The sequence below is a fragment of the Drosophila nasuta genome, chromosome 3 (genome assembly GCF_023558535.2).
Source record: "Drosophila nasuta strain 15112-1781.00 chromosome 3, ASM2355853v1, whole genome shotgun sequence".
Classification (NCBI taxonomy): domain Eukaryota; kingdom Metazoa; phylum Arthropoda; class Insecta; order Diptera; family Drosophilidae; genus Drosophila; species Drosophila nasuta.
The window spans coordinates 47,250,193-47,263,294 of NC_083457.1; the positions used below are offsets into that span (position 1 = coordinate 47,250,193).

At 43.7% G+C, this 13,102-nt stretch overlaps 5 protein-coding genes across 6 annotated transcripts in view; 3 read left to right on the top strand and 2 right to left on the bottom strand.

Moving 5' to 3' along the window:
* LOC132789306 (neurobeachin-like protein 1) overlaps window positions 1-13,102 on the bottom strand; it is a 37,491-nt gene that overhangs the window by 8,491 nt on the left and 15,898 nt on the right. For both annotated transcript variants that reach the window (XM_060797233.1, XM_060797232.1), the window contains 2 exons: window positions 470-613; window positions 20-407 (listed from right to left, as the gene is read on the bottom strand). In XM_060797233.1, the coding sequence (XP_060653216.1) occupies window positions 20-407; window positions 470-613 (532 nt within the window). The remainder of the gene's footprint in view (window positions 1-19; window positions 408-469; window positions 614-13,102) is intronic.
* Window positions 722-1,968, bottom strand: LOC132789785 (cuticle protein 21). Its single transcript, XM_060798046.1, has 2 exons — window positions 1,774-1,968; window positions 722-1,705 (listed from the first exon to the last, which is right to left on the bottom strand). Exons 1-2 carry the CDS (start codon window positions 1,786-1,788, stop codon window positions 830-832), a joined length of 891 nt encoding a protein of 296 aa, XP_060654029.1. The 5' UTR covers window positions 1,789-1,968; the 3' UTR covers window positions 722-829.
* On the top strand, window positions 5,283-6,335 carry LOC132790088 (cuticle protein 21). The gene is made up of 2 exons (XM_060798522.1): window positions 5,283-5,393; window positions 5,454-6,335. The coding sequence occupies exons 1-2, from the start codon at window positions 5,286-5,288 to the stop codon at window positions 6,006-6,008; spliced, it is 663 nt and encodes a 220-aa protein (XP_060654505.1). The 5' UTR covers window positions 5,283-5,285; the 3' UTR covers window positions 6,009-6,335.
* Window positions 7,225-7,942, top strand: LOC132789315 (cuticle protein 21). The gene is made up of 2 exons (XM_060797250.1): window positions 7,225-7,283; window positions 7,352-7,942. The coding sequence occupies exons 1-2, from the start codon at window positions 7,269-7,271 to the stop codon at window positions 7,691-7,693; spliced, it is 357 nt and encodes a 118-aa protein (XP_060653233.1). The 5' UTR covers window positions 7,225-7,268; the 3' UTR covers window positions 7,694-7,942.
* LOC132789314 (larval cuticle protein A2B) lies at window positions 10,903-11,975 on the top strand. Its single transcript, XM_060797249.1, has 2 exons — window positions 10,903-11,176; window positions 11,246-11,975. The coding sequence occupies exons 1-2, from the start codon at window positions 10,937-10,939 to the stop codon at window positions 11,606-11,608; spliced, it is 603 nt and encodes a 200-aa protein (XP_060653232.1). The 5' UTR covers window positions 10,903-10,936; the 3' UTR covers window positions 11,609-11,975.

A 13,102-nucleotide genomic window follows, 5' to 3' on the forward strand; every position in this document is an offset into this window, starting at 1 on the left:
TTCTTCCATCGTTACGTACCTTGGTAGTAAAGTTAAGAAAGTAGCTGGTTTGATCTATCAAAAAGATCTCCAGCGCGCTGCGTCTAAGATTATATTTTCGCAAATGAACCTCTCGGATTTTATTGATAGAAAACCTAAAATCATGTTTGGAGCCATCGTCCGAAGCTGGACTAAGGTCCACAAATGTAAAAACATTTTGGTTGACCTCAATGCGTCCCTTGACTTTGGTCATCAGTGTGATGAGTTCACAGTCCTGGGACATGACTAGTTTCTCCAATGCCGCATCCTGTTGTGACTGTGTATCGATCAGCTGACGCAACTCTTCCTCTAGCTGGGAGCTCTCATCGTCAGCGAGAAAGTCGCGCACCACCGCATTTTTGATAGTAGAGTCAAATTCGGATATTTCCCTAAAGAGTAACGCGAGTTTGGGGTAAAGTCAAATGATTGAGGGAATAAGGAAGCTACTCACTTTGTGTCGTAGGCATTGGTGGCGTTGTCCCGCAGATTTGCGGCATTCTCATGCTTGTTGGGATACAGTTGGGGCTCTAGCTTAAGGCGCATGCGTGCCACATTCTCGTGTGGCGAAAGCTTCCAGAACTCTTCGGCTAGCTCGCTGCAAAGGCAAATATAATGATCAGCAAATGGCCCATGGATTAAGGTAAGAGGCAATTTGAGGAAAAACCCTTGTGAGCAATTTATAAAAATCACAAAATTTGTTTTTGAAAAATTTTCTTTAATTTGGATTGCGATGAAAGTTATTTTATAGCACGACAATGATTAATCGAATATGTACAAATGAACATCCTTAGTCCAGTCTCCTTATCCGCATTTAGACAACGATGGGAGCGGCAAGGGTCTTGGCAAGCACTGGCGCTGGGGCAGCAGCAACCACTGGAGCTGGGGCAGCGAACGATGTCAACTTGGCGACGGGTGCAACGGGAGCAACTGGAGCGACAGCAGCGACTGGCACATCCTTCTGGACGACGGCATTGAAACCGTTGATGGAATCGGCATAGTAGCTGACAATACGACGAGAGCCATCGGCCTCAATCAACGAGTAGCTGCCGCGCACCACATCGCCATCGCGGGTCTCCTCCTGGGTCTTTGAGTCACCGGTGAGAGTGTCCTGGACATCGTAGGCATAGGTGTACTGTGGGTGGGCATCGACGACCTCAGCGGCAACGGGAGCAATAGGGGCAACTGGAGCAGCCAGGGGAGCGGCGACGGTCTTGGCAAGCACGGGAGCAACTGGAGCAGCCAGAGGAGCAGCAACTGGGGCAGCAAGAGGAGCAGCCACGGGAGCAGCAGCAAAGGTCTTGGCCACCAAGGGAGCGGAGTAAGCCAGAGGAGCAGCAACTGGAGCAGCAGCGAAGGTCTTAGCCACCAAGGGAGCGGAGTAACCCAGAGGAGCAGCGACTGGAGCGGCAACTGGAGCAGCAGCGAAGGTCTTAGCCACCAAGGGAGCGGAGTAGGCCAGAGGAGCGGTGTAGGGTGCTGGAGCGGCGAAGCCAAGAGGTGCCGAGTAGGCAGCTGGTGCGGCATAACGCAGAGGCGCAGCAAAGGCAGGCTGGGCAAAGTAGGGAGCAGCCGCCAATGGAGCAGCAGCAGCCAGTGGAGCAGCAGCTGCCAGAGGAGCGGCAGCCAGAGGAGCTGCGGCCAAATGGCCCTGAGCCGAAAGCGCCATCGAGGAGAGGACTGCAACAACCTGTAACGTTGTCATTGAATTAGGTAAATGCAATCGATTCGAGCAGTTGAGGTGACTTTGTGACTTACCGTCAAAGGATTCATTGTTAGGCTTGGGGGGGAGTTTTGATTGTCACCGTCGGTTATCAAAAATGAACTGACATACTGTTACCAAAACCGCGACGCTTTTTATACACAAAACCATTCAGAAGGCAGATTCATTCGCGAAATTTGCATGCGGTAATCAGCTGCGTACGAACCTCACACGCAAAGACAACCACACACATCCACCCAACCGTGTACCATCAACCCAACCGGTAGCCAACCCCACCCATCCCTCGTCTAGTCATCGCATTTGGCTGTGTCTGCCTATGATCCAAATTCGCAGCACGTAGACGACGTATTTTCTGTTGTCAATTCCAAAAAGCGTTTTCAATTTTTAGTTCGCTCTCAGCTTGGCTGCCACTTTGGTTTTTGGGGGCCCTGCTCCGAATTCGAATCCGAATTGGAATCCACAGAGCAAGCTGCAAGCAAAACGTTTTCGATGATCCATGGCTACGAAAGTGAATGCGATTTGTTGGGCTTTGGGTGGTAATTGTCATGCAGGTTCCATTCAATGGCAATACTTTAATTTTCTTTTACAACCACAAAAACACACGCGAAACTTTAACTACGAGAGACCAAAATACCTAAATACCCAAAATAACAAAAAAATAAAATATATACTTAAAGATCGTATCAGATCACATACCAAAAAGTCAAGTTTATGAGCTAATGAGCTACGTTATGAAACTAAAATAAATGTACTGCTTGAGGAACTTCCGAAATGTGCGGCAGATCGTTAGTTACTGCAATTATCGAGCGGAGAATTGGGTAAAGGGAATTGACTTATCTATCTTAGATCAAAGCATTTCTGTTCTGTTTGATACTTGGGTGTAAGGAAATGCATCGAAACAATTTATACACAAAAATTGATTGGTTTCTTCAATGCTGACTTAAAAGTTAAAGTAATGCAAAGGTCATATAGCAAAAGGATGCAGATAAGATATTAAAGGACATTGCAAAATTTAATTTAGTGAAAAGATGAGATGTAAAATTTCAAAAGTCGTTTATCAATCGATGTGAAATTTGTATTTATACAAATAAGAAATAAACCATGAAAAAAAACACCTTATTTTATTACAAGATTTTAATTAATTATCTCACTAAACAGTTTCCATTTACTAAGCAAATGTAATTGAAATTCAATAAGTCGTACTCGATTGATCGATCAAACTGTTTGGGTGGCTGACACAGCGACGAAAGTTGCAATTAGAAATGCGAAGGGAGTACACGACAAAACTCAAATGATTGGAGGGTTTCTCTTACGTGTGGCGCAGTAAACTGGTTTCGATTGGTTGTCAAGGTGCCACCACAGAAGCTCCGTGTAGACTATACGATCTATTCGACCTAATTTACAGTGGGCTACCAGTGCAGATTTGACCTGATTTTGACCGCAATGCTCGGAGCTGTAAGTTACGCTAAGTGCGTGACTTTTTTTGCCAATTGCTGCACGGGGAACGACCTTGCGACTCGTTGCCAACGAACGCGCAAGTCTGGGAGAGTCACTTGGCAGAGACTTGGCAAATTGAAACTGAAACATAAACTGAAACTCGGATTCAAAAACTCAGAGACAGAGGCACCGTACACTTGGCGCACCATGCGAGTTCAGTTAACGGTTGTCACCGGAAATTGACTTAATTGACGGTGATCCACGGCAAACTGTTTGCTTGCAATGCTTTTTTTGGCAAAAGTCACAAACTAGATTCAAGATTCCATAATTGGCAAATCGCAATGCGGAGTCTGAGACTTCGACTCGGCTTGCTTGGTTCTACGAGTTCTACAGACTTTTACTTGTCAAATTTGTAGTCCATAAATTGCAGTAATTGCCAATTGCACTCAGGTTACGAAACAATTAACTCTGATAATATTATTAGTTGCAGTTCTGTTATAGCAGTGTATAAGGCTTTTAAATTGTTTAAAAAACAAAGTTTGAAAAATAGATGTGAAGTGTTTTTAGGGATTGTCATATAAGGAAGGATTGTATTGTATTTGATATTTGGGTCTAAGGTTGTTTACATTAAAGTGCAAATGGGATTAAAGTGTTTACACTTTGAAAAAGTTATCAAATACCTAAGGCAATATCATCCATTGAGTTACAAATTTAATCTTTGAATAAGTTTTAGTAAAATAAAATAGCTTAAAATAAAACCCAACTATAACTAAATAGTGAAATTTCTTCTACGAACCTTTTAGGTTGACAGAAATTAAAAGTTCCTTTAAAACCCTTAAAGGATACTCCTCCTTCCTATACCTTAACCATTGCAGTATCTATTTGATTCTGCTAATCTATCTTTGAACAACTTCTGACACCTCCAATATACATATGTACATAATATACCGCCTCTAATTTATTACACACACTTTAAATCTCTTCCTTTTGCTTGAAAACCTTGATATCAAATACCTTAAATGACATCCAACAACAATCTCTTCCTTTCCCAAAACAGATTTCCTCTACGAAAAAGACGTAAAACACTTTTAGATGTTGGGAAAAGGTGTTTACGGCGTTGTCGATGACAAGGTGCGTAATTAAAGATTGCTTGGACTATACGCGAGGTGGCCAAGTCCATTTGTTGGCAATTGTGGCAAGGTCAAATCGCTTTGGACTGCATTGCTGCGATACTTGTTGTACTCGAAGTGGCATGCAAGCGTGTGCGTGTCTCAACATGTCTGTGCGTGTCGAAGCGAATACGAATCCGAGTGTGCGAGTGCGAGTAGCGCCAGTGCGTAATTGCTTTGTCTCTGTGACACTCCCTTTCCGCCACCGCCTGTGTGTTGTGTGTCCATCCGCCCCCCTTGCGATCAATTGCTTCCATTTTCGATTTCTAATTAAACGAGTCGAATGGTCGATCAGCAGTTGCTCGAAGCCATTGCCAGTCAGTCAGTTAGCTCTCAAGGGGAGCGGGGTGCTTTTGAATTTTTGGTCTCGTTTTCATTTTACTGAGCCTGCCCAGCAACTGGCTAACGGCCAAGTGACTCGAAATTACATCAGACGGCAAAACAGTAAAAGACAAACGCAAAAAAAAACTGCCTGCCTAACGTTTTGGAGAACCTGAGAATTGGCCGAGATCTGGTTTTGAATTGAAATCGCTTTTTGTGTGTGTTTTTTGAGAAGTAAAACGAGTCGACGAGTATTCCATTGAGAAAAACGAGCAGCAAATGCGAATGACGAAATGTGCGAGACAAGACATGAAATTGCACTAGGAGCACAGATCACAGCATAGAGCAGAGAAACGCACGAGATGCGAGCATGTGCATCGCACCACCTCAGCTGAGTAAAGATCGGATTCGATCGTATTGGAGATCTCAAGATCTCAACTTGATACGAGCAATTGTCACTTGCCATTAGCCTGTCCAAAAGCGGCAGAGTGGCAACTGCCAACTGGCAACCAGCAAGTGGCAAGTGGCAAGTGCGGGGGAACTCTGCCACAAATGGTTAGCGCTTTGCTTTGCTGTTGCGCGCTGGCAACACGAATATAAAACTGAAGAACTCGCGGAAAATGCATCTCACAGTCGAGTTGAGTTCTTGCAGTGCAGACACACACACAGCATCCGTCTCTCCAGTCTCCACATCCAAAACACACACATCCTTTGCAATGTTCGTCCAGGTAAGTTTATCTCGCCAAATGACTTCGAACTAGGATCAACCAACCGATCGTTACTTGCAGACTGTGTGCCTATTGGGTTTGACGCTATCCGTGGCGTTGGCAGTGCCCATCGATCCCTATGGTCCTTCGCTGATCGCTGCTCCCGCCATCTCGTATGCGGCACCCAAGATCCTGGCCGCTCCTGCCATCTCGTATGCGGCACCCAAGATCCTGGCTGCACCCGCTTTGGCTGTGTCCAAGGTAGCCGTGGCTGAGCCCTACGATCCCAATCCACAGTACAGCTTCTCGTATGGCGTCACCGATCACCACACCGGCGACTCCAAGCAACAGGAGGAGACACTCGTCAACGGCGTCGTCCATGGCAGCTACTCGCTGGCCGAACCCGATGGCACCATTCGTAAGGTGACCTACACCGCCGACAAGATCAATGGCTTCAACGCCGTTGTCGAGAAGAAGGGCGTCGCTGCCGTTGCCATCGCTAAGCCAGCGTTGGCTGTGGCTGCAGTGCCCACAATCACCAAGCTGGCGGTGCCGGCTATCACCAAGATTGGTTACGCTGCGCCAGCTTATGCTGCACCCGCCTACGCCGCCTCTGGCTATGGTGGACACTACTAGACTACGTAGGCTGCGTTCACTGGACTCTACCATATCAAACGACAACCACCAATCCTGGACAATGTGATCAGGATCATTGTTGAATAGTTCTAGTTCTAAATATGCTACCCAAAACCAAAAACCCGAAACACAACGTGCGTGCTGCTCTGTCAATCGATTGCCGTATCTCCGCATCATTCCTATCCCGGACAACCTGAATTTAGCTCTTAGGGTTACCGTTTTCTAGGGGATTTTGGGGGACGGCTAACGGCCATTTATCTAGTGATTACTTATCTGCATCTACTGAATAAAAGTTTCGGTACAAAAAACACAACCTGTTTATTTTCAATTGAGTGCTGAAAGATCTGCAAGGATCTTGTGATCATAGTAATGCATTTCTGCTGCGATTAAAACAGTCTAGTAAAATGAGAAATAATAATAAAAAATGTAAAAAATCTCCGGTCCAATATGTATAATATATACTGTGAACCTAAGAATCCTTTTTGTTGGAGATGACCCTTAAAAACAATCAAACAAATATGCGGAACGACTTTGCCAATACCCCAACATTTAACAAGTGTTCCTAAGACAAAACCTCAAAAGGATTTATTTAGTGGACGTTTCATTGAAAGACAGTATACAATAGTTTGCCAATAATCTATTATACAATTTCGTTAAATTATATATCGGTTGGATTAACACTCTGCCTTAATAATTTAAAAAAGGAAAACAAATCTCAATCCAAGCTCAAAATTATACCTCATTGAAAACTGAGAGAAGAGTTGGATTCTATTTAACTTCGACTTCCCCTCAAAAGTTACAGATTGAACAAATCTTGTCCCTAGTTAAATGGACACCTTTTGCGCTGTCAAGGTTAGGCGATTAGTCATAATGCCAACACAATGTTGAGGAAGGTTCAACCTCAACCTCAAGACGCGCCGAAATGGGAAGCAATTAATGCACCTCACGTGCCACATTTCAAGTTATGATTGTCATAACATTGGGAAGGGAAAAGGGGCTGCGCAGAATTGTGCAAACGTAAAAGGGGAATTGTTGGCACGTTCGTTGAGGAAATTTTGGGTGTCGACTGGAAGTGCAGCTTACGTCAGGCATTGGCTCACACTTGGCCAGGTTTGGCCAGCGGTTGCCACAATGCACATGACCACGACAATGCTGGACGATGGGGAAAAGCGTTTAAAACCCGGTCGCCAACGCAGCTAGAGACAGTTCAGAAAGTGCCAGCGTTCCAACAGTATCCATCCATCTAATCCAAGCTTAAACATGGCCCTATTCAAGGTAAGTTACAGCACAAGAAAGATAAGGATCAAAAACAACCACAAGGATTAACCCAAACTCTACTACAGTGCATCATCGTGAGCTGTGCTCTCTTCGCCATCGTCGAGTGTGCCTTGTTGCCTGCTGTTCCCATCAATACCGAGATTGATCCACATCCTCAGTATGCCTACGCCTATAATGTGCAGGATGCAATCACCGGCGATAGCAAGAGCCAGCAGGAGGTGAGGGATGGCGATATTGTCAAGGGCTCCTACTCTGTGGTCGATGCCGATGGATCGTTGCGTACCGTCTTCTACACTGCGGATCCCATCAATGGCTTCAATGCTGTGGTGCAACGTGGCCCAGTTCCAGTCCCAGTTGCAGCTCCAGTTGCTGCTCCAGTAGTGGCTGCACGTCCATTCCTGGGCTAGAGACACAGCTGCCATGTAAAGTATACTCAACACACCCAGAGTTGATCTTAGCCTGTAGATAAGTTATTGTCTGTTCTGTAGATCTAACCACACTCATAAATCAGTTAATAAATCCAGTTAGCCAAAGAGAACAAGCACGACGCACACCTAATTGCCGGACACCTGGTTATGGATTATGGATTGTGAATCGAGCAACTTGCGAATTATACTCGTATTGCGCTGACAAATGGTCTTGGGTTTTAGCTCTGACTTGGCAATCGACGGGAGATCTGTATCGCTTTGCGGATCTAACTGAGGAGCTGGTCCGTTCCTTTGCTGGGTTATTAAAAGTTTCAAAGAGATTGTGATGATTTTCACATTTATGTGGGCCATATTTCAATTTCACTGATTAGTTTAAAGTATAGAAAGTATTGCTTAAGTTTTCCCATATTTTCTGAAGCTCACTAATTTGATGTAGTCCGATTTAATGTCAGGGATAATTCCGGTCTACAAACTTTTAGTTATATGTTGAAGCATAAAATATTAACTAGGTTCTCAACCATCACTAGGGTTTTAAGTGTGCGGGGTTTTCAAAGTCTAAAATCTAGGATCGTAGGATCTAGATGGATCGGTGCTACACTATTGCTAAAGAACTGTGAAACTGCAGAATAGCTTGTATCCCAAGGTTTAAGGATGAAACGTAAACCTACGGAGTTAAGGATTTACTTAATAAAATAAGTTGAACGACAAGCTTTTTATGTTGAACTCCTAACTCTTATCCCTAAGTCTCTCCCCCTAATATGTCCCAATATCATTTACCCTCTCCCATTTTTCCTTAGTAAATTCCCTGCGCCCATATCAAAGAACACTCTCCCCCATCTCAAGTGACTGAAATAGGCTGCAACATTCACTCGCCACTCGCGGCACGCACTCGAATTATTCAATAGCTTAATTGAAAGTACTCCACGCGATACAATTTTTGATTACGCAAACGGCGCATGTCTCTACGTCAGCGTTTGTAGCTGCGTTGGCGTTACCGTTAGCGTCGGCAGTGACGCTGTCTTCGTTGACGCTGACGTCGACGTAGACGCCGGCAGCGACGCCTAACAAGGCGTACAAGGCGTTCAAAATTAGTGATAATGGGCAAAATTGTCCCAATGGCAATAAAAATAAAAGACCCAATACAAAATATGAAAACCCAAACAAAGAAAGTGCAACAGCAATGCGAAGACTAAATACCCTTATAAAAGAACATTTAAACATCTGAGTGATCTGTTATTATAATAATAGTATCGTTAGATACTAACCATTGAAATGGAAGAAGTTTTTAAAACTAAGAAGCGTTAAATTATTATTTCGTTACTAGTTAATATATTTATTCTAAAATAATAACTCATACAACCGATAGATCTATGCTAAATTTCATAAGGAAAGCTAAACCCTTCAAGAGTTCTTAGAACAAAAACTAGTCAGCGAAGCCTAAATACCCTTATAAAAGAACATCTAAACATCTGATTGATCTGTTATTATAATAACAGTATCTTTAGATACTAAGCATTGAGATGGAAGAAGTTTTTAAAACTAAGAAGCGTTAAATTATTATTTCGTTACAAATTAATATATTTATTCTAAGATATTTAATCATATAACCGATATTTCTACATATATAGATCTATACTAAATTTCATAAGGAAAGCTGTGACATTTCGAGAATTCTTAGAACAAAAACCAGTCAGAATGGACGTCAGGACATGAGTTGAGGTATATCAAGCGACATAAAATGTTTGAAATCCCCAAATTCGACAAGGGTAACAAGAAAACAATGTTGCAGTGGCAGTTACAGCCACCGAGGAGTCGGCCAGTCTGGGGAGGGGACTGAGAACAGCGACATAGTGCAAGCCATCGAGAGAGAGATGGAAGTGGAGGGAAGAGAGAGATGGAGAGCTGGTGTTTGCTTTGGGCGCGCCGCTGCTTTGTGCCAGTTTCGAAGGCTGCAAAACGCACACACCTTTCAACAAAACTGATGCTGGGGCAACTTGGGTGCGTGCCCCAGCATACATCGCTCTCTGTCTTTCTCGCTTGTCTACGCACAGATTGTGGTGCTATCTCGCTTGCACTGCTGATGCCGGCCCCAAAAATCGCTTTCGAATTGAACTTTTTTGTCACGATCGAATGTGATCCGCCCGACCGCCTGCCTTGCAACATGTCCAAGCTCCATGCTCAATGCTCCATATGTTGCCAGTCGACGTCCACTTCGATGTCGACGTCGTCGTCCACTCGCCTGGGAGGCCGCCAGAGCAACATGCGTGCCATTCTCGTAGGCCTATAAGCTGCTTTTATGTCTCGCCCCAGACAAGTGTCGCCCCCCGTATCACCGCACTTCCTCTCCTCCCACAGCTATTGCCAGGGGCAATGCAACGCAACGTGCAACTAAGATAGTTACAGGGTCTAGTGGACCCGACTGTGAGATACCCGTTACTCATGTTAAGTGCATACAAGCAAGTGAGATTAACTGACTGTGATTGGGATATGTTCAGAACTAGCTTCATACCTTTAATTGTTCACCCTATCCGAACCTTTAACTATTCAAGAATACTTCCCAACATTTTTAGCTTTATACCATTTTATTTTTACTCTATCCAATCCTTTAACTTTTTAATATAATAATAAGAATAAGCCCCTAACATTTTAAGTAGTATTTCCCAAAACTTTCGAAGATATATCCGATTTTGAAAACATTGTTTCAGGGTTAAATGTCGTGAAATATCCACTTAGGTTCCGCTTCTTGTGTACGCTCTTTTTTTTGGGGTTAATTTAAAATACTTCTACAGGTTGGAGCCTTTTATTTGACTTCCAAGTACATTATCGCTAGCCATTAAGTTATAACACCATGCCTCCCTTATGTCTGCCGGGTATAAAAATGAATTATTTTCATTTGTTGGTGCTGCTGCTGCAGTTGCAGTTGCAATCTTTGCACTCCACACGCATGCGCACTTTTTAGTTGCTGTTGTTGTTGTTGTTATTGTTGTCGGCTGCTGCTGCTGTTGTTTTGCGATTTTTCTATTTTTTTGCATAAATATTTTTACAGGCAGATTTTGGTTAGACGAATTTTTCGGGGGCTTGGGCTCGAGAGTTAGCTTTGAGTTTGGCTTTTGGGTTTGCCTATAAAAAGCAATTGTCGCTGAGCTTCAGAACCACAGACTGAGTTCATTTGTCAGCCAAGCAGCAGCACAAAATCTCCAAAAAACCAAAATCTCCGCAACAATGGCCCAACAGTTGTTAATCGTCTTGAGCGCTTTGCTGGCTCTGAGCAGCGCTGTCGTTGTGCCAGGACCTGGTCTCGCCTCGCCCGCTCTGCCGGCATATCCTTCGCTCGCCGCACCCGTCTACCCTAAGCTGGCGGCGCCCGTTTATCCCGCATTAGCCAAGGTGGCTGTTGCCAAGGTGGCTGCTCCCGAGCCATACGATCCCAATCCTCAGTACAGCTACAGCTACGATGTGCATGTAAGTAACCTCAACGAAGCGACATCAATTATTGATCATTAATCGATCTCCTCACTCTCTTTGATGCAGGATGGTTCCACTGGTGATGTGAAGAGCCAGCAGGAGACACGCAGCGGTGATGTTGTCCAGGGCGCCTACTCGCTCATCGAGGCCGACGGCACTCGCCGCATTGTGGAGTACACCGCCGATCCTGTCCATGGCTTCAACGCTGTGGTCCGTCGCGAGGGTGCTGTGGTTAAGGCTGTTGCCCCCGTTGCCAAGGTGCTGGCTCCGGCTCCACTGTTGCACGCTCCGGTTGTGGCCAAGCTGCCCGCTCTGCCAGCCCTGTCCGCCTACCACGCCCCCGCTCTGGCTCCCGCCTACCACGCTCCGGCTTTGGCACCCGCCTATTCTCCACTGGCGCCCGCTTACTCACCACTGGCCTACCACTAAGTCATCATCCGCTGAATTACTGAAGAACAAACAACAACAATAACGTTGCCGACCTCTTGCCCCATAACGGACACATCGCAGAAACTTCTCCTCCAATTGGCTAGGCGAAGCTTGGCCTATCGATAGTCGATAGTTGTAGTATTAGTTGAAATGAAAGCGATTTATCGATAACTCTACATGTACATATGAATTTAACCGTCGTGTGCGCTAGGAACGTTGTGAGGGGGAAGTTCCTTCCCCTTCCCATCGCGTTCCCGGCATCACATTCGACGAATCCATCTACACTCATATTCGACGCCTTTCATGTATATTTCTTGTCTTTTTAATCTTAAGGCTGTTTCGACCGCGATAAAGAAAATAAACTATAATCTCTATAAAGAATACAAGTTATACAAGAATATAATTTAGCAAATCAAATATATCGATAATTGGCAGCAAGTTCCATTAACTTGATATTCTAAATTTATCGATACTTAGCAACAAGTTCGATTTCAAATAGAAAGTTCATTAACTCGTTTCATTGTCAATGCAAACTAGAACTAGATTCGTGAATGGTTCGACCTTAGAACATTAGCAGAGACCACGCACTATCTCTAAAGCACGATCGATAGCTTTGACCGCCAATGCAAATGCAATATGTTAATGCAGTTGAACAAGGTCCCACGCCCAGTATTTATACATACATGTATGCGTAATATGCGTAGACTTTTGGCCAAGTGATTGCCACTTAATAATTGGCTATTGGCCAAAGTTATGCGGCGTTGAATTGAGAAAGATATCTTGCAGGGTGTTTTTTCGGTGTGAATCAGGTTATGCATTCACTTATTGCACTGAATAATTGACTGACTCGACTGCAGCTCATCTAATATGCTGTTAGGCACATTTGTTTGTTTGTTACATTTGTCGGCGGTTGGTTGTTGGTTGCATAAATACAAATTCATTTTGATGATTTAATAAAATTAAATCGTAATTTTAATCGCACCGCCAACTGATGAGGCGCCCCAACGCCAAGCGAAAGCTTTAAACAATTCACAGCATTTACAATGGGCCGAAACCCATTAAAGACCCAATAAAAAAAATACTGAAGAAAACACACAGAAATACAAAACAACAATGAAAGCAAAACTAATTTTGATTTGACAAATTTGTAGTGCCCTGTAAAGCTTACAAAATGAGGTATGATAAGTTTTGAAAAGCTTCAAAGAAGGTGATTTCGAAGTTTTCAGGAATTATAGACTTTTTTGTATTCCATATACAATTCTAAACTTTTCCTAAATTAAGTATTCATATAAACTATATTTAGTATTAGCATGTACTAAGATTATCAAGATTTTAAAAGGCTGAGATCTCATTACTACTTTAAATATTCTAAAAATTTAGAAAACTTATGTTTTCAGTCATACTTTAAAGGACCCTTTCTGCACTATCAAATTAAAAATTATATTTTATAACTGCATAGATGGTTTCGATATCATCTTAAGATTGCAATATCTA